Genomic DNA, 26703 nt, shown 5'->3' with positions numbered 1-26703 from the left:
CCAGATTTTGGTCTCCACAAGGACCAAAATCAGTGTTTATGACAGAAAAAAGTCTTAAGACACACGCACACACGTTTGCATAGCATTCATAGTGAGGACACTCAGTGACAATTATAGCCACTTATGCTAACCTTAACCATCACAACTAAGTCCCTCACCTAAACCTACTAATAACCCTAACCCTAAAACCAGGTTTTAATCTGGGGTGTCAGAATTTGAAGACCAGGACCACCCAAATGTCCTCACTTCCTTAGGTATACAAGTTTTTTGTTCCTCACAAAGATACCCATGCAAGGACTCACACACACACACACACACACACACACACACACACACACACACACACACACACACACACACACACACACACACACACACACACACACACACACACACACACACACACACACACACACACACACACACACACACACACACACACACACACACACACACACACACATTTCCTGCCCCGCGATCGCTTCTTTCCTCGTCCCTTCCCGTCCACCTAACCCGCGCGGACCCGTGATTGACACCCGCTGCCGTCCAATCGCCGCGCCGGGCCTCGGCGGCGGCGGCCAATCGGCTGCGCGCTTGGCCGCGTCGCCCCGCGCCCAGCACGCTGCGCTGCGTTGTGTGTTATGTGTGCCATGGTCTGAGCCGAGCCGTGTTGACAATAGAAGCAGCAGCGGCCCCGGATCATAAACGAGCCGAGGAAAAACAGCCAAAATCCAGGGGTTCGGGGGAAGGCCAGCCGCCACTGCAACCTCTCACGGGAATGTAAACGCGTCAGCCGAGTCGTTTTATAAAGCCGTGTTTTGTTATTGATGGAAGTTTGAGGATTGTTGGGGGGGAAAAAGGCGACTCGTGTTTTTTTGGCTGTTTTCAGGCCAAAGATTTTCCTGCTGGGAAACGCTGTTCGCACCGAGCTGGAGGTGTTAGCCTCACACTTTTAGCCCCCGCCGCTAGATTCCCCCCCTTTTTTGTATCCAAACATAGGATTAAAGTCCTCGCCTTCTTCGTCTCCGTCGCGAACCGCAGAGGATCAAGGTAAAGTACCGAGAGCTAACAGACACACGGGCGGCTGCAGCTTGTCGGGGCCCCGGACTCGGGACTCGGGAGTCGGTGTGTGTTTCCCAGCCCCAGTCGCTCTGTCAGTCAGTCAGTCAGTCACTCAGCTAAACGGTTAGCAGCATTAGCACTGCCCCCCTCTCTGTTATTTACATCTGGGATGATGGGTGATCGCCCAAACCCGCCCAGGTAACGTTATTTCATGAGCACATGTGTTCATAACTCAGATTTGATTGTGTCTGCATCCGCTTTAATTGTGTGTTTTTCCCCCATGGCAAAGAATGCGAGCTGGTGGCGGCTAGCAGGCTAAAACTTGAGCTAACCCCGCGGTAGCTCGCGAGCTAGCAAGCGAAGAAGAAGAAAAGGGAAAGAGTGAATTTTGTGAAATTAAAAGTGACGGCTTTGACGAGCGCCTCCGTTATTTTCATGTTAACTACATTTAAGTGATTTCTTGTCTCCGTAGAGACACCTAATTGCCACAATATATGTCTAATTCAGACGCCTTTGTAGCGGCCGGTCGTGGAGCTAACGTTGCTAGCTAGCTAACGTAAGTGAGGGCTTATTATCGCGCTGTCAAGTTTTGAATATTGTGCTGCTGCCAGGCCCAACATGGCCAAGCTTACACCAGCTCCATTACTGCTTTATACTAGGGCTGCAACACGTATTCCAATATTAATCTTTACTAAATTAATCGTCAACTATTTTTTGTTACTCGATTGGTCGGGTTGAGTGTTTTTTCAGTAATCAAAACAAGCTCTCTGATATATTTTTTTTCAGCGTCGTAAATGTGAATATTGTTTGGTTTCTTTTGCTCCTCATAACAAAGAAATCACTTAGAACTGGATCATTTTTGGTTTGTGGACAAAACAAGACATTTAAGGACATCATGTCCCAACATCTTCTGACATTTTACATTGAGGTAATAATCGACAGAGTAATCGATGATGAAAGTAATCGTTAGTTACAGCTCTAACTTTACACACACACATATTGTTGTTGCTTTTACTGGGCTACCTTGCTGCTTTAGCTGTTAACTTAAACAATAACACACATGGGTCACAGGTTTGAGAACTCTGGTCTATTTATTTATTGTATATTGTTCTTCCTTAATGCCTTAGATAACCTGTTGTATTGAAGTTTGTGGTAACACCTATTAAACTGGCACAAAACCAATTTTCATTCGTTTACATACTATGCTACTTATTATTCCTAAACCTACAGACGTTAAGATTGTGTGACTTGTGCACTTGGAAAATTAAGTTAGAAAAAAAGAAATTACCTTCTGCCAAAAAGAATACAGAATCTGTTCACAACCAGAGAGACTTCAATATCTTCAATATTTTTATTTTTATTTTTTAAAGAAGCAGCATTTAGAACAAATATCAAGAAAGGCTGTGCATCAGTTAAGGGCGTTGTTCTAAAACAAACTACTTTTTTTTACAAACTTAAAAACACATTTAAAGACGTACATGGGCGGAATGATACTTTGTCTGTAGATACATGTATTTTTCTTGTTTTTGAATCTCAGGGTTTGTTTTATAAATCACGTGCTGACGGGTAACAAATGTACTCGGCAAAATAAGCTTGAGCTTCAGGCTGCACCTTTCCAGTCTGTGTCTTCATGTGCACAATGCTGCTATTTATTTTTTAACTATGTGTGTTTTAATTTGTGTCAACACAAATGTATCTGCACCATTCATTTGTACTGAAATAGATTTAATTTTTATGCGATGTGTGCATTTAGGGCTGCAAAACAACGCAAACAAACATCTTTGCATGCAGGCACTCGCTTGCTTTAAAACAACAAAAACCTGCATGCAGAGACTGCAGTGGCTGTGTGAAATAATGGCAATATGGAAATAAATCTTATCATGATATACTTATTTTATTCACTACTGATATCCCGGTATAAATCAAGTTTCTTTTTAACTCTAAAGTGAAATGATAACTGGAGCTCATTCGGCAAATGAAACAGGTGTATATATGAACTAAAATGTTTAATTTAGTTTAAAGCGTCAACTTTTACAAGACAACAAAATACATGTTTTACAAAGATAAAATATCAGAATTAAATGTATTGAGACTCCGACCTTCGTTCATGCTGTAAAGTAACCTTTTCTGGTCACATGACTGCTTTTGAACGATTGTATTCTCTCATTGTTGCCTGTGGATGAAATTAGTCTCTTGTTTTTGTATCGACGAAAGGTTACATCACGATAATTAAGGATCTTGTGTTAAAATTTTGAGGAACAAATCAGAATGTAGATGTTTGTAGGGCAGCAACTAACAGTTATCTTCATAAGTTAGTAATCTGTCGATTATTTACTTGATTAATGGAGCATGTGTTTGGTCCTTTAATGTCAGAAAATGTTGATCTGTGTTTACCAAATCTGGAGATTTTTCAAATGTCTTGTTTTTGTCCTCAAACCAAAATAATTCCGTTTTAATTAATTTCTTTATTTGGAGCAAAGGAACCAGAAAATATTCACATTTAAGAAGCTGCAAAAATCAGGAAACCTTTTTTAATTCTTGATGATTAATTATGTACTCGATGAATGGAAAAATCGTTGCAGCCCTAGAAGTTTGTCAATTTTTGAAAACTATCATGTGCCAAGGGAGGCTTTTTATATTTTGAGCTGTTTTTACTTGAATATGAGTCTGTTATTGAGACATAATTGAATTCAATTAGTTTTGGATGATCGCTGTGACGATTAATGATATATTTAAAAAAAATTGTCATTAATGTTAAAGCATGTTGTTTTTTTTGTTGTTTTTTACAATTTATGGTAATAATATCATGGACGTGAGAGGAAATGTTCATGTTCCATGCCTAATGTGGTGGGGTGGTGAATTTGCTGTCTGTGTTGTCATGGACACATTTACTTGATTTTGAATCCCCACAGTGAATCTGGCTATAGCTTGAGTTGTGTCACTTGGTTTTTTTTCTGAACATGCCACAGGACGGTCATTATCTTTGTTTGTACTCGTGCTTCATCTCTAGTTATGACAACATTAGTGCAGTGCTTCTTTCTATATGAGGACTTGGACCCACTTTTTTAAAGATGGCAAACTATTGTGAACCACATCTGTGCGTAGTGTAGCCAGGGAAAGTTTGGTAGATTCCTCCTCATTACCGTAACTCCTAGACCGTTTGTGATATCTAGAAAATTCAAAAACTATGATCTGTCCAGTGTGTGGCCCCGCCTTTTGCCCTATGTTAGCAGAGATTGGCGCAGCACCTCCCACACATGACCCTCATGTGGAGGATAAAGCGGTAGAAGATGGATGGATGGATGGAAAGCAGAGAAATCGAGATTCATTTTGCACCCATATACTTGTCATTATGGTAGAACCTCAGGACATTGTGAGTGTTTTGGATGCCAGAGGCCAGGTGTGGCTGTGTGTGTATTACATGTGATGGTATGTGTCTAGGAGTACTTGTACTTGTTTGGTGTCATGCTGGTTGTGTGAGTGTGAATGTCAGGGCAGGTTGAGCTCAGGCTCCACTCAGGTCAGGAATGAACTGGTTGTGGTTTGGTGAGGACGTTGTCAGGAGTCCTTAAAAGAATACCCGTGTGTGAACCTGTGTGTTTGAAATTTGCCAAGATTTGTTGATCTCAATGCAATCATGCCATGAATGAATGAATGAATGAATCATCACACCAATTGAAGGCTGAGTAAGCAACGATTTTCAAAATTAAAGTCAAGTTTTTGAAACAAAGCAATTGTATAAACATTGCGGAGTCTGCACTTAAATCATTCCGTTTTGTGCAATGATTTATTAATATATGTAATAAATTGGTCCAGGGCTGCTGTGATTAATCGATTTTGAATCGGTTAGTAAAGTAATAAATAAAACCAGATTTTTCAGCTCCTTAAATGGTGAATATTTTTTGTTTTTTTTGCTCCATTTTACAAAGAAAATGATGAACAGATTAATCGATGATGAAAATGATTGCGAGTTCTGTTCATTGCACAGTGTTCATTCATTCATTATCTACCGCTTTCTCCTTCACTTGAGGGTCACAGGGTCACACCCAGGTCACGTTGTTCAGAACATACAAATAACATTTTTCTGTGTCTGTCTTAGTTATACATCATGTTGGGAAGTCTTCTGTTGCCAGTGTTCTGCCACAGAGATGGAACCAACAAGAATTTAAAGACCATAAAGGCCCAGAAAGTTGTTGTAAAGGCGAGTTGGTGTGTATTTTGTTTGTTGGTTCAGTTTGGAACGGCAAAGTCCTGGGTCAGCCTTTACTTCGTAGGTGGGGTGTGTGTGCTGTGCTGAGGGCCTCGTATCCATGATGCGCCTAACCTGTTGGGGCCGGTCTAGCTCCACCCTGACTGTACCCTAACATTTTACTCTGGTACATCTTGGGAAGGGCATCAAAGAATGGAACGGTTGCGGTTTGCTGGTTGTTTTTAGAAATATTCCGAATGGAAACGCGGTGCAGCACCGTGCTCCGTTCCTCATGAGGTGTGTGTGTTTGTGTTGTGTTGTGTTCCCTTTCTCCAGCTCCTCTCACTCTACTGTGTCGAATGTCCCTGTTTTGACTTCCTGTTGAATGGCAGCTCCCTCCCTCCTCTTCCTCCCTTTCTGTTGCTGGCTGTGCCTCCTCTTCCTCTCCCTCGCTCCTTCCTCCTTGTTCTTTAACCCCACCCTCCCTCAGCCAGTGTGGATGTCATCTGGTGCCTTATGTAAGAGAAGAGGGAAAAGGGCGGGGACCGGTGCTCTGGTGCCTGGGTGCCCACACACCTGACCAGCTGCCGTAGTCTCTCACTCTGCCCCTCATGCTTTGTCGTCGCTCTGGAGTGTTTTTGTCATTAGTTGGATTATCAGATACAGAGAGAGAGAGATAGAAAGTGAGGGACTGATGGTTGTTCATGGGGATTCCAGCGCCCCCTCGCAGGGGTAAGTCTGATTTGTGTTTTTTTTAAGGAAACGGTCGTAGTTTCTCTGTCTTTTTCTGGAGGCGAGAGAATAAAATCAGCGGCAGCTATGTCTACTTGGTGTACATGAGTCACAAATGTGTCTTTAAATAGAGCACTGTTGGTTTTATGGCTGCTACAATAAATCATCAATCGATAATTAATCAGTTACTAAACTAATTGCCTGCATATAACAAAGAAAGAAACCACATTTGAGAACATCATTTCCAAGTTTGATCAACATTTCTTTTCAACGTTTTCTGACATTTTCGGGGTCAAATGATGATTCAGGCAGTTGAATCGATTATTTAAGAAAAAAATTGACAATTAAGAAAATGATCTATGTAAGCCAAGTTAAAAAAAAGCCACAAATTGTAAGGGTTATTACAAATTTGCACAGTCTGTGTCGCCAGGACTGAGACTAACAATTACTATATTATTATTAACCTGATAATCATCCTGCTTTTATTTTATATAGCTTTGTCTGTAAGAATACAGAGGACAAATGGTTCTTTGACATTTTTAAGATGAAGTCTTTTTAAAACATTTTCATGTCCAACCCCAGAAACATTCATCATTTCTCTGCTAATTATTGTTCTACCCACTCAACTGCTCAACTTTAATTTAGTTTTGTTAATTTATGTCACTTAAATTGGCTGATTGATTAATCAAAGTATTTCTGTGTGCCTCCAAATAATCTTATTATGAAATAATCTGGTAAAAAATATTCACAGTATCTTGCTCTTTATTCTGAAACACACCCATGGCTAAAACCAAACTGTTTGTCTTGGATGTGTGAGTGTGAATGAGGATCTGCTTCGCCTCTCCTGTAACTGTGTAATTCACAGGAATAAAACCTCATCGTTAAAGTGTGTGTGTGTGTGTACGTCAGAGCTGCTCTGCTTTAAGCATTAACCACTGTTAATCTCAGAGACGGTAATTTCAGAGGCCGTGGAGAGCCTGCTTCCTGTTTGTCTGTGAAGCTCAGCCGCTCTAATAGTAACAGCAGTGAGAGTAGTAACGGTAACTGCACTCAGAACAGGTGATGAGGTATCCGTTTGCACGTCTTTGTCGTGGTCGTGCTCTGAGATCTCTGTGATAAGGTCGTGTGATGTGTGGAGACCCGCTCTGTGTGACTTGGTATGAACAGCAGTTCAGGTCTTTTTTGGCGGCGCGCCCACAGCAGGAACTCGAGGAAAAACAGATTTTAGCCACTTAACAAAAGACTTGCCTCGTAAAAACCTACGTCAGTTTAAGTCTACACTATTTTAAGAACATGTTCACTGCTTTATCTCACCGTTAGACAGACTTTTCCAACAGGAAACTGAAGTTTGTAAACCACTCACTCTCCCACACCAAACCCCATCAGTGATTTTTACATCACAGCACACAGGAGTTGCTGATCCACTGCTGCCTCCATCGCTGCTGCCACCATCAGTTCACATGTCTTATTTTGCCACTTTGGCATTTGACAAACTTTGTTCAGATTTACCTCAGTGACACAAAGTGACCACACGAGGCAGCAATAGACCCGCAACTCCTTTGTCTCTGTGAGCTAAAATCACTGATTTTCTTTATGGACTTTGGTGTGGGAGAGTGAATTGTTGAATCAATCAAGAGATTAAGAAGTGAATGTGTTCTTAGCAAGTCTTTTTCAACTTAACCTTTTCAATAAGTGGCTAAAATGTGTCCACTGCGTCCAGTGTTTAGTGAGGATAAAGAGAAGAGTCAAAAACAGGGACAGGAAACCTCAGTCTTTACTTGGTTCTGCTCAGTGTCTGTGCCGTTCACAGCAGGACCTCCAGATTAATGACGACGTTCCCCGTCAGAGTGGAGTATTTAAAGTTTGTGGCCTGAGATGAGACCGATCACTGCTCAGCTGCTGCTGATGCTGACGGCAAACAGAAGGTGTTTTCACACTGATGGATGATTAACAGCTGTCTTATGACTGATGGGAACGCGATGGCTGGCTGTCGACAGACGTCTCTTCTTATGTAATTGGTCCTGTCGTCTGTGCTTGTGCACCTGGAGAGAGTTGTGTTATTGTAAAATGAAGTTGGATTATTGCTATATTTCTTGGGAGACAGAGTCAGGAAACAGAGAAAAGTGCACAACACACGTTTTAAGTGGTCCGTTATAGTTAAGTTCAGTCAATCTATTTAACACTCAAATAATCTTTTTAAAAAAAAAAAAAAAAACAGAAATGCCAAATATCATAATATGTGTTTTTGCTGGTTTTGTTCAACTGTTAAAAAGATTAATTGTTGCAACACTTGATGCTGAATCCATCTCATGTTAGTATTTTTAAATTGGAAATGTAATGAGTTCCTTTGTCTCTGTTCAGCAATCAAATTATGAATAAACTAATATGTTTTTTTTTGTTTTTTTTACATTCTGTTTTATGAAAACCTTAGTAAAAACTTGTGGAAACACTTGTATATATTATGCCATTTTTAAAAAGCCATAGAACGGTCAAAAATCCTGTGCAATCTGCTAGTTGTTTTAAATTGTGAATTTCTGCTTTCTTTGGTCCACATAAACAAATCATTAAAACTTCATTAATTTTGGACAAAACAAGTCATTTTGAGAAGCGCTAATGATGCGAAATTTTTCGACACTTTCTGACATTTTATGGACCAAACGTCTAACAGCGTAGTCCGATGATGAAATTAACTGCCGCTCATGCTCTTAAATAGTGATCAGTACAAATTACCTGGGAAATTTATGTGTTCAAACCACATTGAGTGGTTATTATTTTCTCCGTTTTAAACAAGGAAATTGTGTTTTTATTAATTGTCACAGTTGTCAGTGGTTGATTATTATCGTCGAGTCTTACTCCGTCCACACATGGGATGTCAGTGCACTTTGTTGTGTGAGTGTGGATGTGATGATTGGACAGGTCGGCTCAGCTGTGCAGCCTCTCATACTCTCACTGACAACTGCCCCTGTCCTCAGGCTGCAGCACTGTGTGTGTGTGTGTGTGTGTCCTTGGGGTGTCCCCTCTTATTGTCTGTCCTCTTTGTCCTGCTGGACACACAGTATGACTCCCTGTGTGACTTTGACGGCGCATTAGAGAAACAGCCTGCAGCGTCACGCTCACATTTTTTATTATGTAACGGTTCCTTTCTTTCTTGAGTGGACTCACTGGACTCGTCATCTCTGTCTCCGTTTGTCCCGTGTGTGTTGAGACATTATGTTTAAACGCAGTAGCTAAGCATCCTTACCAAAATAGGGCTGAACAATTTTGAATGAACCTTGAATTGGCGATTATTTTGACTGAAATTGCTATTGCTGTATGATGAGCGATTTTCGAGGGAATGATTAATGTCATTTAAAATGACTTGTGTGTGCAAATCTGCGCTAAACAAAGAGGTTTTTCTACCGTCTCTAAAATGGTATTTTTTGCATTTTAGGTTGGATAAATATTTTGCCTCTAAGCCATATTGGGATGCAGCTACCCTTGTGGCTCATTAAAACATACATCTGTAAAAGACTGTATGTTAGTGAGTTGTACAAGGTTTTGCAGGTATGGAACATACAGAACCACACCACGATCCATCTCACTGTTCTATTTCTGTGACGGAGAGAAATACAGCACCACCTCCGGAGGCGTAGTCAGACTTACACGGTCCGATCAATCCATTTTGTCCTCCGCATGTTTAGCTTAGCTCGATTAAACTGTGCATGTAAACATACTCACTGTTGTAGGACAAACTTACCAAGCCCTCTGCTGGATGCTAAGAGGTACTACTACATACGGTCTATGAGGCTGCAGCAGGCATTTTTGAACGGCTCATTCCAGCTTGAACATGATCGTTACACTCCACGCTCAAACTAATATCAGATTGTGAATAAAAAGTCTCGTCCCTGATCGGTTGTTCAGCTGTGGTATTTATTATGAGCCGATGTTTCTTCATGCTTTCTGATCGCATGGCTGCATAGAAAAGTCTTCACTGTAATTAGCTTTGACATTTCCTCATGGGTGTGGTGAACGTTGATCAGTGTAAAGTGTGACAGCGGCTGTTTTTTTTGGTCCTAATCTGCAGCGAACACACAGCAGTGAAACGTTTCCTCCACTTCCTCCCTATGTGGCGGTGGCTGTGGCTCGCAGCCACACAGTTGGCTCCATTATTGTGTTGATATGCGTGTGTCATTGTCCGCGTGTGTGTGTCCATGTAAATGTGGCCGGTGTGCTTGGCTTTCATCCGAGGTCTAAACACTCTGCTTTGGCTGCTCAGGTTTATCTGTGAGACGAATATAAGGCTGCAGGAAGGTGGAGTGAAAAAAAACAAACCTGTGGGTTTTTGTCGTCGTTTGCTTTGTTTGTCTTTTTCTTTCATGAGCTCAACTTTGAGCCTCATAATCATGGCTGAAGAATGTGTCTGTGCTGATGCATGACATGTTTCCCTCGCTGTGTTTAAGATTCAGTTAATTCTGTGTGGCTTCCAAAGTCAAATCTCTGGGTTCGATACATTATTTTGAACCAGTTTTGTTTTCCTCTGATAAAACATGACTGTTTTAACGGCTGTGCAAATACTTGATCTGGGTCATATATGGATGTTATGTCCGTATATGGTGACATGTGACAAAATATGGTCACGACAAAGTGTCTTCGATGACTTTTCCGGGCTTTCAAGGCTGTTGCAAATCCTATTTATTACATTGAATTTGTGAGTGAGAAACACAGTAAAAAAAATGTGTGGAATTGAAAAAACATTTAATTTTGCCTAAAATGATTTGTGTTACAGCAGAATTTGACCATATTTATAGTCAATTTCATTGTTTCTAACACATAAATACAACTTAATTTAGAAGCCAAATAAATGATGCTGGTATTATCTGAAATGTAAGGTAATAATAACAATAATAATAATAAGTGTAATTTAAGATCATGTAACTGAGATATTTACAGTGCACTGTCATGGTCACTCGCCTCACAGAAATCTTGATTTCATTTATATATACAAAAAGTATATCATGATGAGATTTTCTCCCATGTCGTTCAGCCCTAACACATCTATGAATGTGTGTATTAACCTCTCTCTCCCTCTCTCTCCCTCCCCCTCCATCTCCCCCCCCCCAGCAGGGCTATGTCCTCGGCAGCCACCACATCTCCATCTGTGGACAAAGTGGACGGATTTTCACGGAAGTCTGTCAGGAAGGTCAAGCCCAAGCGGTCGCAGAGCTCGTCCCAGTTCCGCTCTCAGGGCAAACCCATAGAGCTCACGCCCTTGCCACTGCTCAAGGGTAAGAAGGATGCATGTGTGTGAATCATGTGGGAGGCTGAAGGTGTGAAATCCACCTTTATTTATCCGGTTCATTGGGATTAGATCCCATATACTTTTATTTTATTTTCACGATACCTCTTTTAATTCCTATTTCGTCTACATGATGTTATGACTGATATAAGGCCTTATTGTCAAACTTAGATCTTTATTAACAACATGAATGTAACAATAACGAAACAACAACCAACTGTAACACATGGAAGGAAACCGCTTTTGTAGTAAGTTGTGACCTGCTTGGCGTTCCGTGTTTTTTCCACCACTGAATAAAGTCACATGACTGATAAATATGGTTACATGACTGATGAATAAGGTCACATAAGTGATGCTACAAAACCTTCTATATTGGCAGTTAGCGCTTTAGCGCCAGGTGAATTTTGAGGGAGTATTTGCTCCAAACGAGGACAGAAGAGTTGTCTGTGTTAACGGAGTTGTTGTCGTGGTTACGTCTATGTCCTCATGATGAGGACATAGCTCAGCTTCAGGTTAGAGGGCGGAGCTAACGTGTACGCATGTCTGCAGGACGTCACACTGGGGGGCGTGGTTAAATCCTCGATTCCACCTCTGTTTCCGAAGGTCAAGATCGTGACGTTGTTTCGGGACGATATTCGACTTACACTCGAGATCGTGACACACCGAGTAAGATCTGCTGCTAAAGCTCTTGACTTTTTGTCTCTAATTATCGGCACATTTGCAGAAATTAACCAAAAAAATTAACATTTCCCAAGTTTTGTTGAACATCGTTGGTTGGGGACGGCTTTGACAAGAGGTCACGCTCTGAAATAATCTTGGAGACATTATTTCAAAGTTGAAATCCTACATCCTGTCGCTTTAAACTTCAAAATATTCCATCCATAAAAGCTGAGGGAGCATAAATTCAGTCTCCTCGTCGGTCCCAGAAATGCACCAGTCTGGATTTCGGCTTGGTTTTCTTACTGTTGTCGTCGCCTTCTTCTTCTGTGTATCGGCTAAAAGCAGACACGGGAGATTTTGCCCTGAGGCTTTTTCTGCCTATAATGAGATGGAGGTGCCATCATGAAGTGTTGGAGCTGAGTCAGTGATTATTTTCCTGCTCTGCTCAGTCCAGAGTCTAGTTCAACTTGTTCTGTCTGTGCGCTGTTTATGTGCACTGTGTGTGTGTGTGTGTGTGTGTGTGTCTAGACAGGCAGATCAACACAGTGTGTCACTGCATCTAAACCTCTAATCTACAGATGTGATATGTATCATATACTGTTTACAACCCACAACATTTACTGTTTATATAGTGTAATATAGAGCGGAAGAAGAGGTCCTTTTTCCCTCTAATCATGTTTGAATGAATTAATAACAACCCGTGATTTGTTTAAATCAATGTAATTGTTGTTGTTGTTAGTGTTTATTAAAAGTGGACGGGCGTGCCGGTGTACACTAACTCAACATGGAAAGAGAACAACTACTTAAAGCTGATTAATCAGACAGCGACGTTTTAAAGTAGTTATTCAACAAAAGTGAGTGCAGGATGAATCATCCTGTCCCTTCCTGACAGTTAAAGGGAGTTTGTCAAGCTTTAGATTCATCGGTTAGTTGTTGGTCCATAAAATATCAGAATATGTTTTAAACTAAATGTTGATCGGTGTTTCCCAAACCTCAAAATGATGATGTTCTCAATCCAAACCAGCAAATGTTCACATGTAAGAAGCTAAAGAATGACATAATGTAACTCTTAACATAGGGCGATATGTGGATATTAAATCAATATTGTGACAAGACATATTATAAAGTATTTGTGATGACCTTTACTGGTTTTCAAAATGCATGTAATGGACAGTATTATATTTAAAGTCAGCTCATTTTCTGTGTTACAGCAGAATTTTACCATATTTAGAGTCAATTTCATTCTTCCTAATGCACATAAATATCCTTTATTTGACATTAAAAGGCCAAAGACATAAAGCAGGTATTATCTGAAATGAAAGGTAATAATAAACATGTGTATTTTAAGACCATGTCATAAAGATCATAAACAGTAGATATGTCATTTTACAGTGTATTTACAGTGTATTGTCAGTCACTCTTTGAGAAGCACAAACTTTTAATGAGTCCAGAGAAACGACCTGCGTGCAGCTTTATATCCACATAAATCAGGATGTAGACTCAAATTATACATAATATATATTTCTCTTTTTTTCTTCAGTGTTGAATTTAATGGCGGTCGACGCTGTCGTTGTGAGCTGAGCTGCACTGAACCACGTTGTGTTGACGCATAATTATGCAGTCAAACTAAAAAACCAGGAACATGCATTGTTCATTCCATGCCATGCCACTACAGTGAGTATCAGGGCAGCGGAGCGTGTTTACACGTCACACTTTGATATCATTGATAGTTGGTGTGCGGTGTGGTGTGTTGTTGTTGTTGTTGTTAATAAAGTGGTGACGGCAGGAATGTTGTCAGACAGAAACCGGTCTGGTCCACAGTCTGGTTCCTGCTCAGGTGGAGGGAGGGTTCACTCTGCAGCCTCATTTATGTTTTATTTTTATTATTTATTTTTTGTTGTCCGGCGCAAAGAAACAAAGAAATTGTTCACATTTAAGAAGCTGAAATTATCAGAAATCTTGTTTTGAAGATGAAAAAAGCTTCAAACCGATAAATTCATTATCATAATAGTTGGCGATTAGTTTAGCGATTAATAATAGAGTAATTGTTTCAGATCTAGCGCTGTGACATAAACGGTCCCTGTCAGTTTCACTTGCCGGGCATCACTACTTCATTTCCCCTCACGGGGGCGCTGCTCAAATAAACGAGGGAAAACTTGTGTGGAAGCGACCTGACCGGAAGAAAAACAATAATTGTGTTGTGATAGTGTTGGTATCATGGATCGTGTGACGTGAGGTGATTCTCTGTGATTGTCACCCTGAATTAGGCAGGTCCTCCTTCACACTAGGTGGCGATATGCCTCCTTTAGGCTTGTTATTATGAGGCATTTTCAGTTTGACCTATTATGGTGCATTCCATTTGTAGTTTAACTCGGATTTCCAACTCGGAAACTTGGATTCCGTCTTCTCAAATGTGATGATTTGATTATTTATTTATTTGTTCAGCTGTACAACACATTGACATTGATTGTAATGTCTCTTTGGGGAGATTTATTTAATATAATATTTTAAAATGTTCTGGGACTGCACAATAACAAAAGGAAGTAACACATGTCTTGGTAACTTAAAATCTATGTCATTGGCTGAATTTCAAAATTGATTAGGTATATTCCTAATCAACTGTCTTAGTGGGTAAAATTCCACCAAATAATCCGACTGAATTGCCTTTTTTTGTCCTGGTAAATCACAGAACAAGTCATACACAGTTTTCCAAAACAAACACTTGCAGTAAATGTATCTATACAAACCTCATGTACATATTTAAATACATGTTACAGCACAGTTAGCAGCAGGGTGATTTTGCAGTGTAATGTAATCACAGTCTGTGACTGGCTGTCCATCAGAGATATGAATTAATTGTGATGTCAAATGTAGGTTAAGTCGTATAATTGTACAGTGAGTGTTATGTGTGTGAGCAGACAGACAGGCTGTTCTCTCACTTCCCGTGGACTTTTATTTTTATAGTCGTGCTGCATTTATCTGCACACTCGGCAGCACACGTTCTGTCTTTTTTATTATTAAAAAAGCTTCTCTTTCACACATGAGCTTAACATTCACACGGCTCCACACATTTCTCACCTCCTCTCTCCGAGGACTGTGTGCAGCGTCATCAGCAGCAGCAGCAGCAGCAGCAGCAGAACACAGTCTCAGGACCGTCCCAATTTAGAAACCCATTGGATCACACACTTGACCGTCGTGTGTTGGTCTCTGTCTGCTGCTCTCGCTGAGACGTTACTGAACATATGAAACCAAACATGGAGCTGATGGTGTCTTTGTTAAGTCATGGAGTCAAGGGTGGTGTCACACCTTGTGTTGTTTTTTTTAATCTGCTTCATCATGAGTCTGTATCTCAGGCGTCGTACACATGAAAACAATCGGCTTTTTAGCCACGAGCAAAACGGAGCGCAATGAAATGTGATTTTTATGAAAACAGTTTCCAGACTGGTAAAATCTCAAAACACTACCCTCTGTGTTGACTTTTCTTACAAGCAATAACTACGACTGTCGGAAAGCAGTGATGTCATATGACGCTTCTCATAGTCAGTCGATTTAAAAAGATTTGTTCACAGAATAGTTCAGTACTTCCTGCAATTCCGTCTGACACAGTCACTGAACTGAAATACCACTGAACGTGGTAGTGATTGAATGTGTTTTCAGCATGTTTAAGTCTCTTTAACTGATATACAGTTGGGCATTGTTGACTTTGATTCTTCATCGGACTCATGACGACACTCTGACCAATCAGTGGGATTTAAGAACTTTAAGTAGATTTAGGAACTTTAAGTTTAAGTAGATTTTGGAATTCTAAATAGATTTTGGAACTATGTGTAGATTTTGGAACTACAAGTAGATTTATGAATTCTAAGTAAGATTTTTAAGTCTTTCTAAGTGATCTACAGTTGGACATTGTTGGCTTTGATTCTTGTGTCGGACGTCGTGTTCATGACTCTTCAGTGATGACACTCTCTGACCGATCACTGGCATCAGTCTGTTGACGTCACATTTTATTTTAGTATCGGCTCAGCTCGCGCTAACCTCGCCAGGTGCGATCACTGATGGAAAAAGAAAAAAAACAAAAAAACAAGCCGGGCTAGGTCGTGCTACGACTGTAGAGTGTGAAAGTGCTAATAGCTGCACATCTTTCTTGTGCTTGTGTGTGTTTCTCTCTGGCTCATTGAGTGATATATCTGTCGCATTTCTTCCGATATCTCTTGCATTTCTCATCCTAACACACCTGCACTCCTGGTGAGTGGCCTGCCAAGTTTGAAGTCTGTCGAGCAAACCTTTGGACAGTTATGCGATGAACAGTCAAGACAGACAGAAATCGAGGCTGCTCTCGCCTCCTACTGCGACGGCTGGCAGACTGCCCACGAGCAACACCCTCAATCATCCAGAACTGGGCTGAGATTGTAACACACAACTCCCAGGTGGGAGTGCGTACAACCGCGTGAAGCGAAAAACAAATAAGCAAACAACCGCGAGAGCTTGATCTGCCTGAATCAATAAAGGTTAAATAACGGTGAAAAAAACAAACCCAAAACTGACACGGAATTTGTAATTGTCGTGTTTAGAGACAAGTTTTGTGCAGAGTCGGAAAAACCTTCATAAGCGGGAGACCGGGACGTTTGCCAGCGAGCTCCCTGGTTACCACCAGAGTTGGCATAGCAACAGAAACATCACAGTGTTTCTGTGCGAGTTCACCCTCCATGTAACACAGTGTGAATAGATACTGCGGCGATATTGTAAGCACACGGTAGGAATTAACATCCTCTGATTTACAGACCTGCTGCAGTTGGTTTCATTCAGAGATGTTTGATGAGGGAGGGAGGGAGGAACAGAGGGAGGTGTAGAGAAGAAAAGACGCTGGAGGGAAACCTGGAGGAAGGGATTAGCAGCCACTTTCATGTTCTGGAACAGAGGAAGGAAACAGAGGAGATAGTTCATGACAGCTGAACATAAACTCTCCTTCATCCCGTCCCTCATTTATTCCCTTTCTTATTGTCTGCTGATTGTGTTCAGTCATTGAACCAGCCTGCTGTTTTTATTCACCCTTAATAACACGCTCACTTACATCTTCAGATTCCAAGAGATGATTTAAGTCAGTAAGTAGTTTATTTTGTTAAAAACAAACTCAAGTCACAAAGGTACATAAGACGTTTGAGTGTTTTTTGGCTCCTGAAATGTGAATATTTTTCTGGTTTCTTTGCTGAAAGTTTGTGTGTGAAAGTGCCGTGATGTCGTGGTTTTCTACGCGACACAAACTAGTGACGTGTAAAGCCGTTGTTTTTAGTTCCCCAACATCAGTTTGTAGAGGAGAAAATTTTGTCCTTTGCATGCTTTGCAGCTCTCATGGACACGCTGACTTCGTAAGAATGACTTTATTTATCTTTATTCATAAGACAAAACGAAGTGCTTCACAACTGAATGGACACGATAACAAAAGAACAGCACGAGCAGAACCAGAACAAACCATTAACGACAGAAAAAATTTGACAAAATCTTGACGTGCTGAATGATGCAAAAGTTTTCCTCCTGAATGAGTTTGAGTTAACGCGTCGGACTCGTGTTCACCTGCCTGTGACTCTGTGTCTGATTGGTGGGTTTGAAAAAAAAGACGAGTGAGGGACCAAAAATAGAAGGAAAAAGGAGAGAGAGGTGGACAATGCTGCACCTCCCGCCTCTGTCCTCCCTCTCTCTCTGTGGCTGTTTGACCAATGAAGCCCACCAACCCGCAACACCCCCCCACCCCCCGTCCCCCGCCCCTCAGGAGGAACCCGATACAGGAGGTGTCTCTTTACATTTTTCCAGCCCCACTCGTTACAAAACAAGCCACAAGAACGAGCGTGGCCCTGCTAAACTTTACCCTCGTCCACATGTTTGTCTCAAATCAGCGACGTTCACGACCGTCGCCTGCGACTGCTGGGGTCTGACAGGGAGCGGAAACACCATTGAGTGAGTGACGGCCATTTCAGTGTGGGGGGCACATATCTGCTAGCACAGGAGCGTGGGGTGTTAAAGTTAGTCTCTGCTGTCAAAGGCTGTCCCTGCTAGCAGCCGGTGCAGTCGTCTGTGTGTGTGTGTGTGTGTGTGTGTGTGAAGGTAGACTTAAAATGGACTGTAACAGAAGATGAGTGTTTTCACTGACCGAGAGGAGAACGGAAAGTTCACTGGCAGAACCGGGACATTTTATCCTTTACGATTCCTCTTGCAGTTCCTCGTGGGTGAAAGTGTCGTAGCAGAACAAATATTAGCGTTTGGGAACACAAGCTCGGCGTCTGGCTGCAAGTCAAACCCGTTCTTTATCAAGAAACGGGTGAAAAGCGGTGAAACTGAATCAGGATTCGCAGAGAAATTCACTTCCCTGAAGTAAAGTGAAGTGAAGTCTGGGCCCTGATTTTTAAATCAAAGCAATGTTTGAGTAAGCAATCTTTCAAATCCCTGCCACAAGTTTCCTAGTTGATTAATTCAACTAGAGCTGTAACGATGACTTTTCTTTTGACAATCGATTAACAATTAAAACAAGTTTCTGTGGTTTTTCAGCTCCTTAAATGTGAATATTTCCTGGTGTCTTTGCTCCTTAAAACAAAGAAATCATTCAAACTGAATTATTTTTAGTTTGTGGATAAAAACAAGACATTTGAGAAACATCAACATTTCCACGTTTGACAAACACTGATCGACATGTTTCCACATTTCCTGACATTTTAGGAACCAAACGACGAATGGATTAATGGAGAAAACAATCGACTGAGATTGACTGATTATGAAAATAAGCATGAGATGCAGCTCTAAATTCAAGCATGTGTTGTTATCACGCATGATAATGAACTTAAATGAATGAATACACTAATCCTCTTTACTCTTGTATATTAGTCCATGAAGATAATTAATAACCAATATGTAGAACACATGCACAACATTTTTTTTTATTTTTTTCCTAAATTTTGAATTTTACAGACTCTTTAGGTAAATATTTATCAAAACCAAAACCTTTAAATGCATAAATAAAATGATGTGTGAACTATCCTGCAATGACTGGTACAAAAAAAAATAACAGCACACCCTTTAATTCTTTTTTCTCTTGTTTATTTGGACGACATGATTATTTGTGTCATTGATTAATCTGTCGATTATTTTTGCAGTCAATTTAGTACTCGTTTGAATCATTTTGGTTTGTGGACAAAAACATTTCCAGTTTCAATGATTTATGGAGCAAAGAAACCAGGAAATATTCACATTTACGAAGATGAATATGGATCTTTTATATCTTTACGATCCATTTTTAAATTTCTAGGGCTGAAATCATCGCCGCACTGGAGATGTTCCTCTTAAAGACGTGAATGCCCGGCCCCTTAAATGATAACAATTTAAGAGAAACCAGGTGTAATCCAGCTCATGGTGGTGTAGATTAGCACGTGCTGACGGACACACAGACTCACACAGTTGCTGCTGAGCCTGGCAGTGAGTTTGTGGTGAGTTTGTGTTTGACAGTGCAGTGCTGGGCGCTCACAGCTGGAGGAATTCCTCGTCCTCGGTGACTCTGGTGGGCGTACAGCGGACTCACCTGCGCCGCTGAAGGCCGTCTTTGTCTTTGTGTCTGTGCCAATGCAACGAGTAAGGAAAGTTTGACACGGAGCATCAGCTGTGAGGCCTGTGAGTTAGAACAGTTGAGGATATGAAGGCATTTTAAATTAAAGTGAACGCCTCTTATTTAGAGATCAAGAACTTCTTTGTCAAATGTTACTTTGAAAACCAACCCAAACCTGACAAAAATTGTGTTTGAACTGCACCTCCTTTTGAATCTTTTTTTTTTTATCACTCAGCTGATTATTTCCTCCATGAATAAGTCACTTATCTGGTAATTAACTAGAGAGAGAGAGCCCGTGGTGATGTGGTGAAAATGTTGTCTCTGACCAACACCCAGAGTTTCCTTGAATGGACGACGGATAAAACGGAACAGATCAGCTTTTATTTAGCTGAATATTGTATTCTTGTTATTATTTTTGAGTTACTTTGTAGTTTTGATTGTGCAATCAGTTGCATATTCATATTTTCCCACTGTTTTAATTTATCAAACCATTCAGTGGTTTTAGTTTCGCACTTACAGACACTTCTATCATGTGAAATAGAATCACTATAGAAGCCTTGAAATCATATTTTAATGTAAAACTTGCAGGGACTGTGTCGTCATTTATTCATTAAAATATCAATCTCTTATTTAAGATATGTATGTAAACTTTTTGTTTTTGCTCTCAGAAACTTGATAAATGCTGGAACAATAATAAAAGCTATTGTTTTTCCTTAAAGTTTACTTTATAAATGCCCTTTATTGCAGACGCAACATGCAGATTTTAGAGAGGCACACGGTGTTGTTTAATACGTATTTAAGGTAGCATTTGTTATTATAAAGCTGATTAAATGTAGTGGATGGAGGCGGGAAAAAAGAAAATCAGGGCCCAAAAACATTGTCCTGTATTGACTGCAAAAGTCAACGTCAATTAGGAAAAACTCAGAGGATTTGAAGGCTACAACTGACCTTATTGTCCTCATCAGTTAAGCTGTCAGTGCTGATTTGTTCCTTAAAATATTCAAAACATTTTCATCTCGTGTTTGTCCTCAAACCAAACTGATTCAGTTTGAGTGAATCCTTTGTAACGCGGAGCAAAGAAACCCAGAATATATTCACACTTAAGAAGCTGAGAACTTGCTTTAACTCTTTAAACAACCACTTAGACGAGTCTCTGTTTATGTGGACACACTGTGATGCAGGAGCATCTGTACCCTGTGACACCTGCAGTGCCATGTGCCGCGTTCTCGTCTACAGTAGCACGGGTAACGTTTACCCCGGGCGACGGTGTGTGCGTTAATGATTGACGGCAGCCTGGCGCCTTGCAGGAGTCGCTTATATGAGACCTGAGAACATGGAGAGAGGAGCAGAGGGAACATGTATCTGGGCCATGTATATGTATGTGTGTGTACATATATATATATATATGTATATGTATGTGTATATATATATATATATATATATATGTATATGTATGTGTACATATATATATGTATATGTATGTGTATATATATATATATATGTATATGTATGTGTATATATATGTATATATATGTATATGTATATATATATGTGTGTATATGTATGTATATATATATGTGTGTGTATATGTATATATATATATGTGTGTATATGTATGTATATATATATGTGTGTATATATATGTATATATATGTATATATATATATATATATGTATGTATATGTATGTGTGTGTATATATCTATATATATATATATGTGTGTGTATATATCTATATATATATGTGTGTGTATATATCATCATGTAATCATCTGCACGCTGAAGATTCAGACATGAATTTCCAGGTCTGTAAAAAGACTGATCTGAACCTTTTGTTGAATTTAAACACATTAGAACTCGTGATTAGACGATATACGATATTATCACCTGGATTTCTGCTATCAAGTTAATCAAACATCAATATTTCATTCATGCATTCCTGTCTAACTCACCAGTGTACAGTACTTGTGATCGATTGATGTGCTGGAGCTGCATCTTTCCTCATGACTTCATTCATTCTTCTATGATCTTATTAAATTATCTTTTTTCTAAAAAATAATAGGGGTGAGAATCGTCAGAGACACCACAATACAATAAATTATACGTTAACAGTTAATTAATTCTATAACACACTGAAGTTAGTCAAATTGCACAGTGAGTGTGACCACACTTCCTGTGTCTGCCCTTTCAAATTAAAGCTGTGCATGGTTCAGCCATATAGGTTTCACATAGGTTCCCATGCATTGCTTTTTGTTCCACAGCAACTACATTAATCTGCTATTATTATGAAATGATTATGTTATTACAAAATGGTTATGGTGGACCAGTGTTTGGAGGTTTGTCTAATGTAGTTGTACGATGAAAGAACAGTGTCAGTGTAGCAATGCTTTGCATTAACTCTGTGCAGAAAACTCCAATTAGATATCAATGATTGATTCATTGATTCTTGAAATAAATGCTAGTTGCAGCTTTATTGTACACACACACACACACACACACACGTGAGTGTCATGGTTGTTGAGCAGCTGGTCGTGTACCCGCCCGATCGCCTATCTGCATGCACAGCTGACGGCGGCCATTTTGCCTGGGGTCACATCTGTGTTCCAGCTCCGAGAAGCAAACACAACAGATGTTGTGACAGTCGCCGGCATTTATCATCTCAATGTTGCTTTAATCCTTTATGTAATGTTTAACCTCCATGGTTTATAGACACAGCAGTGAGAGCCCGCCCCCCACACACACACAGAAAACATGACATCACTGTATCAGCTGGGATGTAAATCATGTATAATCTGAAGTGAATGTAAAACCGCTGTTGAAATTCTTCCTGAACAGAAATGATGCAACTTTATCAGTTTGCTGCGTCCTTCGTCAGAAAACGACCTCTGTCAGACGTGACTGAGGGAGCGATAGTGTGTATACAGCAGCAGGGCAGGGGCGGCTGGAGACGGATATGGTGACATGAGAGAAGATCTGGTCTTAGATTTTGGACGTTGTCGTATGGCTGCAACTAACTATTATTTTCATTCAGACGTGTGAATGATGATGTTCTCAAATGTCAAAACGATTTCTGGTTGGTTAATATTCACAGTCAAGAAGTTGAAACATCAGAGAAACATGTTTTAATTCTTGACAAAACATTCAAAGTTGACGATTAATGTAGTCATCGAACAATAATCGAGTATTGGTTTCAGTTCTGTCATATCGTGATAAGCTGTCTGTGAAGGCTTTTCCTACTCTCAAAGACTGTTGCATTGAACATCGTATTTATTATATTAAATAAATGTGTGAAATACATTCAATGTTAAAGATTAAATGTTATATAATATTTGTGTTCTCGTGAAATTTCACCATATTTATAGTCAATTTCACATAAATATCCTTCATTTAACATTAAAAAGCTAAAGAAACAACACAGGTTTTATCTGAAATAAAGTACATTTTAAGGTTGTGTAATACAGATCATTAACAGTAGATTATATTTAATTTACAGAGTATTCACAGTTTAATGATTCCAGAGAAGCGATCTGTGTGCGGCTTTCTATCCACATAATCTCCTGTTGTTGTGATTTTGATCTGATCAATGGTTTTTGGAGCAGTAGAATGCAGCTTGTGCTCCATGAGCGTGACATTTATGGATCATATCAGTTTTTTAACCCGCGTTTCAGGTGAGCTTGTCACTATACCTCTTTCATTGACAGGTTAACTTCACTCCATCGTCTTCACTATATTAAGAGAAAGTTATTTCTTGTTCATGATGGAAAATACTTCACGACTGCGCTCCGTTAGTCCTCGGTCGTACAGTTACGCAGAGAGCTTTGGTGTGAAGGTGTAAGACGAGCAGGCGGCTCGCTCCTTCAGTACAGTCCACACACACACACACACACACACACACACACACACGCGGGTGTAAGGAGGGAAAGCCCCTTGTCTCTAAAAGCAGTGGATGTGTATGACTGAGTGAGCGGGCTTCAGTTACAGTGAGTGAGTGAGAGAGCGGGAGCGTGACCTCTGCCTAAAGGTCAGCATGTATGTACACAAACTCCGTAACGGCATAAACGGAGGAGGTGCAGCAAGTCTGTTGTCTTGGAGACGCACTGGGATAGGGATGGAGGAAGGTCAAGCCACTGTGGATGTGACCTTTGTTTGTTGTTTATAGATTTATAGATTTAAGAAGGTCGCTGTTGCATCTTCACTGAATCATTAGAATCGGAGGATTAAATAGATTTGTACTTCAGAATCTGTCTGACACAGTCACTGAGATTATTGCACGTTTTCAGGATTTTTAAGTCTTTTTAACTTTGATCTACAGTTGGACATTGTTGGCTTTGATTCTTGTGTCGTACGTCGCGCTCATGACTCTTCAGTGACGACACTCTCTGACCAATCAGTGGGATTTGGAACTATAAGTAGAATTTGGAATTATAAGTAGTTTTTGAAATATTTAAGTTGGTTTTGGAACTAGAAGTAGAATTTGTAACTATAAGTAGTTTTTGAAACTGTACATTTTAGTATCGGCTCAGCTTGTTTGGTACCAGGGCTGAACAAATAACACAATTCCATCCATCTATTAAAAAATAACAGGAGGCGTAATATTTGTTAAAGCCAAAAATGTGCGTAAATATATCAGTTCAGATGAATTGTTGTTTTGATCTATACATGTATATTAACGGAACTACAGATCGCAGTTCCGTTCAAAATAATCACATTCAGATGTTTCCGAGTCGAGCCGAGTCACGTTTAGAACTGTGTTGTGGAAAAGGTCAATAACCGTCATGCACTTTGTTCCCTGTGTTGTGAATAAATGGTGAAACAGTTGAGACAGACATCTGATTGTCTTATCGTGAGGTTCCCTGTGCTTCCCACGCCTGGTGATAAACATCCACAGCAGCACTGAGAGTAGAGCAGCTACTTTAATAAAAATGACGTGTGCTCGTTACTGTTATGTAATTAGTCGAGCTAAAAGGAGTTCCCGCGGTGAGCCACGCGACTGCTCATACTCGCTTGTGCTGCCAGTGGTGAAGCCTCCTCTCCATCTTTAATTAAACAGCCGCTCGCCTCCTGCCACTTCTCTCTTCCTCTGCCAAAGTCTCTCTCTCTCTCTCTCTCTCTCTCTCTAAGCCGAGAAACCAAACAGGCTGAAGTGCTGAAGCCAGAGCAGAGCATCAGTGTTTCCACTCATAAACTATCTCAGAATAGTTCTGTCACCACACCGAGGTAAATTCTGCAAACATACGTCACGTATGAGGGAGATTCAGCCACAGAAACCAGATTACTATCATATACTCTTATTTACGTCGTCGATGTTGGACGATATTTGATAAATGAGTTCATATAAATGCATTTTTATAAAGTGAAAAGACGGTAATTGTAATTTAAGTTATTTCAATTAAAAACAAAAATAAATGCAGTTGCACGTGGAAAAACAATTGATACGTAATTAACGTTTTTTTCATAATAAATCTCTTGATTATTTTCTCGATTAATGGATTACTCATATGTTCAAGTAAGTAAGTGATTTGCTTTTATTTTGTCCATTTAGTGCACATTTACACTACACACAAACTACACTTGAATACAAGAGGCCACTTTTGTGAAGTTAAAACACAACAGTGACACAACGATAATTCATGCAATAGACAGAGTTCTATTTGCATCAATTGTAGTTTTAACACCGGCTGCTCTGAGGTGGAGGTAGTTCACTTTAGGGCCCCACAAAGGCTTGATACAGCACTGTGTTTATTATCATGTGTACATATCTTTTGCGGAGTTTTGATTTATGGCTAGTTTTGCCCCAAGGTTCTTGTTGATGTGTGTTAAGGCTTGATTTTGGGTTATTCTAGGCCACACACACACACACACACAGTGACACTCTCTCACTCTCTCTCGTGTCTCATTCATACTCGGTCGCCGTGCTCTCGCTCTGTCTTTGAATGAGGATTACTGGGTCCAGTGTGATTATCTGTCTATTAATAGCTCTTCCTCTAAGAAGCGTACGTACGCGCGCTCATGCTCCGATAGCGGCAGAGTTGAAACGTCCCCGAGGCCCCAGGGCGCTCCCACAACACCAGCCCAGCCCCGGTAATTACTGCGATGGAGTACAGCGGAGAACTTCACACTGATGTACTGAGAGGAACATGAACAAGGAGCTGCACACTCACACACTTGTGTACGACATATTCCAGTTATATATGTATATGTATATATACATTATAGGGGTGTATATGTATCCTCGCCCATGTCTCATGGTGTGAAAGCTCCACACTTCCCCTGCACATTTACATTCTTTGCATACAGAATGGATAGTTTTTGAAAAATAGCAGAACCCAGTTAAGTGTGTGCGTCGTTATTTCTCTTTCTGATCATGTTTGTGTACTGCTGCTGTAGTTACTGCACACAGCACACACAGCGGTTGCATGAGGCTCGGCTGACTGTGCCTCGAACGTGTTCGGCAACGAGGTTGAAAACCTACGGAATCCATATTTGAAGTGTGGTAATATGAATCTTTCTCACACACCAAACTCCACAGAGAAAATCATTGATTTTAGCTCGCGGTAGACACAGGAGCTGCTGGTCTACTGCTGCCTCGTGTGGTCACTTTGTGTCACTGATTTTAATCCGAATGAAGATTTTCAAAAGCCGAAGTCACAAAATAAGACATTTGGTGTGGGAGAGTGAGTGGTTTACAAACTTTCCTGTTGGAAAAGTCTCTTAAATAATAAGATAAAGACATGAACTAGGGCCACAAGGATTAAATATGTGGGTGTTAGTTTAGTAATTATTTTTCATAATTAAAACAAGCTTGTCTCTCAGATTTCAAGGAAATGTCCAACCTGATTGGGGCACCAAAGCTTGGTCTTCAAACTTGGAGATGATGTTGTGATTCTTGGGGCACGAAATGCAAGCGTTATCGGAGAGAAGTGCTACAGACATGTCGTCAAACCCCGTCTCACACAGAGAAATGAAAGGAGACGGACACCGTCCTCACCTTCCTTTGATCTGTGTGCGGGTTACCACAGCAACTATGTTAATAAATGACACACTTGATTGTTCTTTATAAAAAAAAGAACACACCAGTGTGTGCAGCGTCCACTTTGTCTTTGTCTGTCTGTTAAAACGGGTCGTTGACGGGCTTCAAACTTGACAGGTGACTCACCAGTGTGTGTTGTACCGACTTTGACTTTGTTTGGATTAAAAA

At 40.3% G+C, this 26703-nt stretch overlaps 1 protein-coding gene across 6 annotated transcripts in view; it reads left to right on the top strand.

Moving 5' to 3' along the window:
• The first annotated feature begins 634 nt into the window (after positions 1-634).
• Positions 635-26703, top strand: part of ppp2r5eb (protein phosphatase 2, regulatory subunit B', epsilon) — a 35568-nt gene continuing 9499 nt past the window's right edge. The window contains exons 1-2 of one of the 6 annotated variants that reach the window (XM_044047582.1): positions 635-1050; positions 11087-11247. In XM_044047582.1, the coding sequence (XP_043903517.1) occupies positions 11091-11247 (157 nt within the window). In that variant the 5' untranslated portion in view covers positions 635-1050; positions 11087-11090. The other 5 variants (XM_044047581.1, XM_044047580.1, XM_044047579.1 and 2 more) reach the window with 5 other exon arrangements.

Source organism: Solea senegalensis, linkage group LG16, assembly GCF_019176455.1.
Source record: "Solea senegalensis isolate Sse05_10M linkage group LG16, IFAPA_SoseM_1, whole genome shotgun sequence".
In the NCBI taxonomy this organism is placed as follows: Eukaryota; Metazoa; Chordata; class Actinopteri; order Pleuronectiformes; family Soleidae; genus Solea; species Solea senegalensis.
The sequence above is the reverse complement of the archived record's forward strand: the minus strand, read 5'-3'. Positions and strand labels throughout refer to the sequence as shown.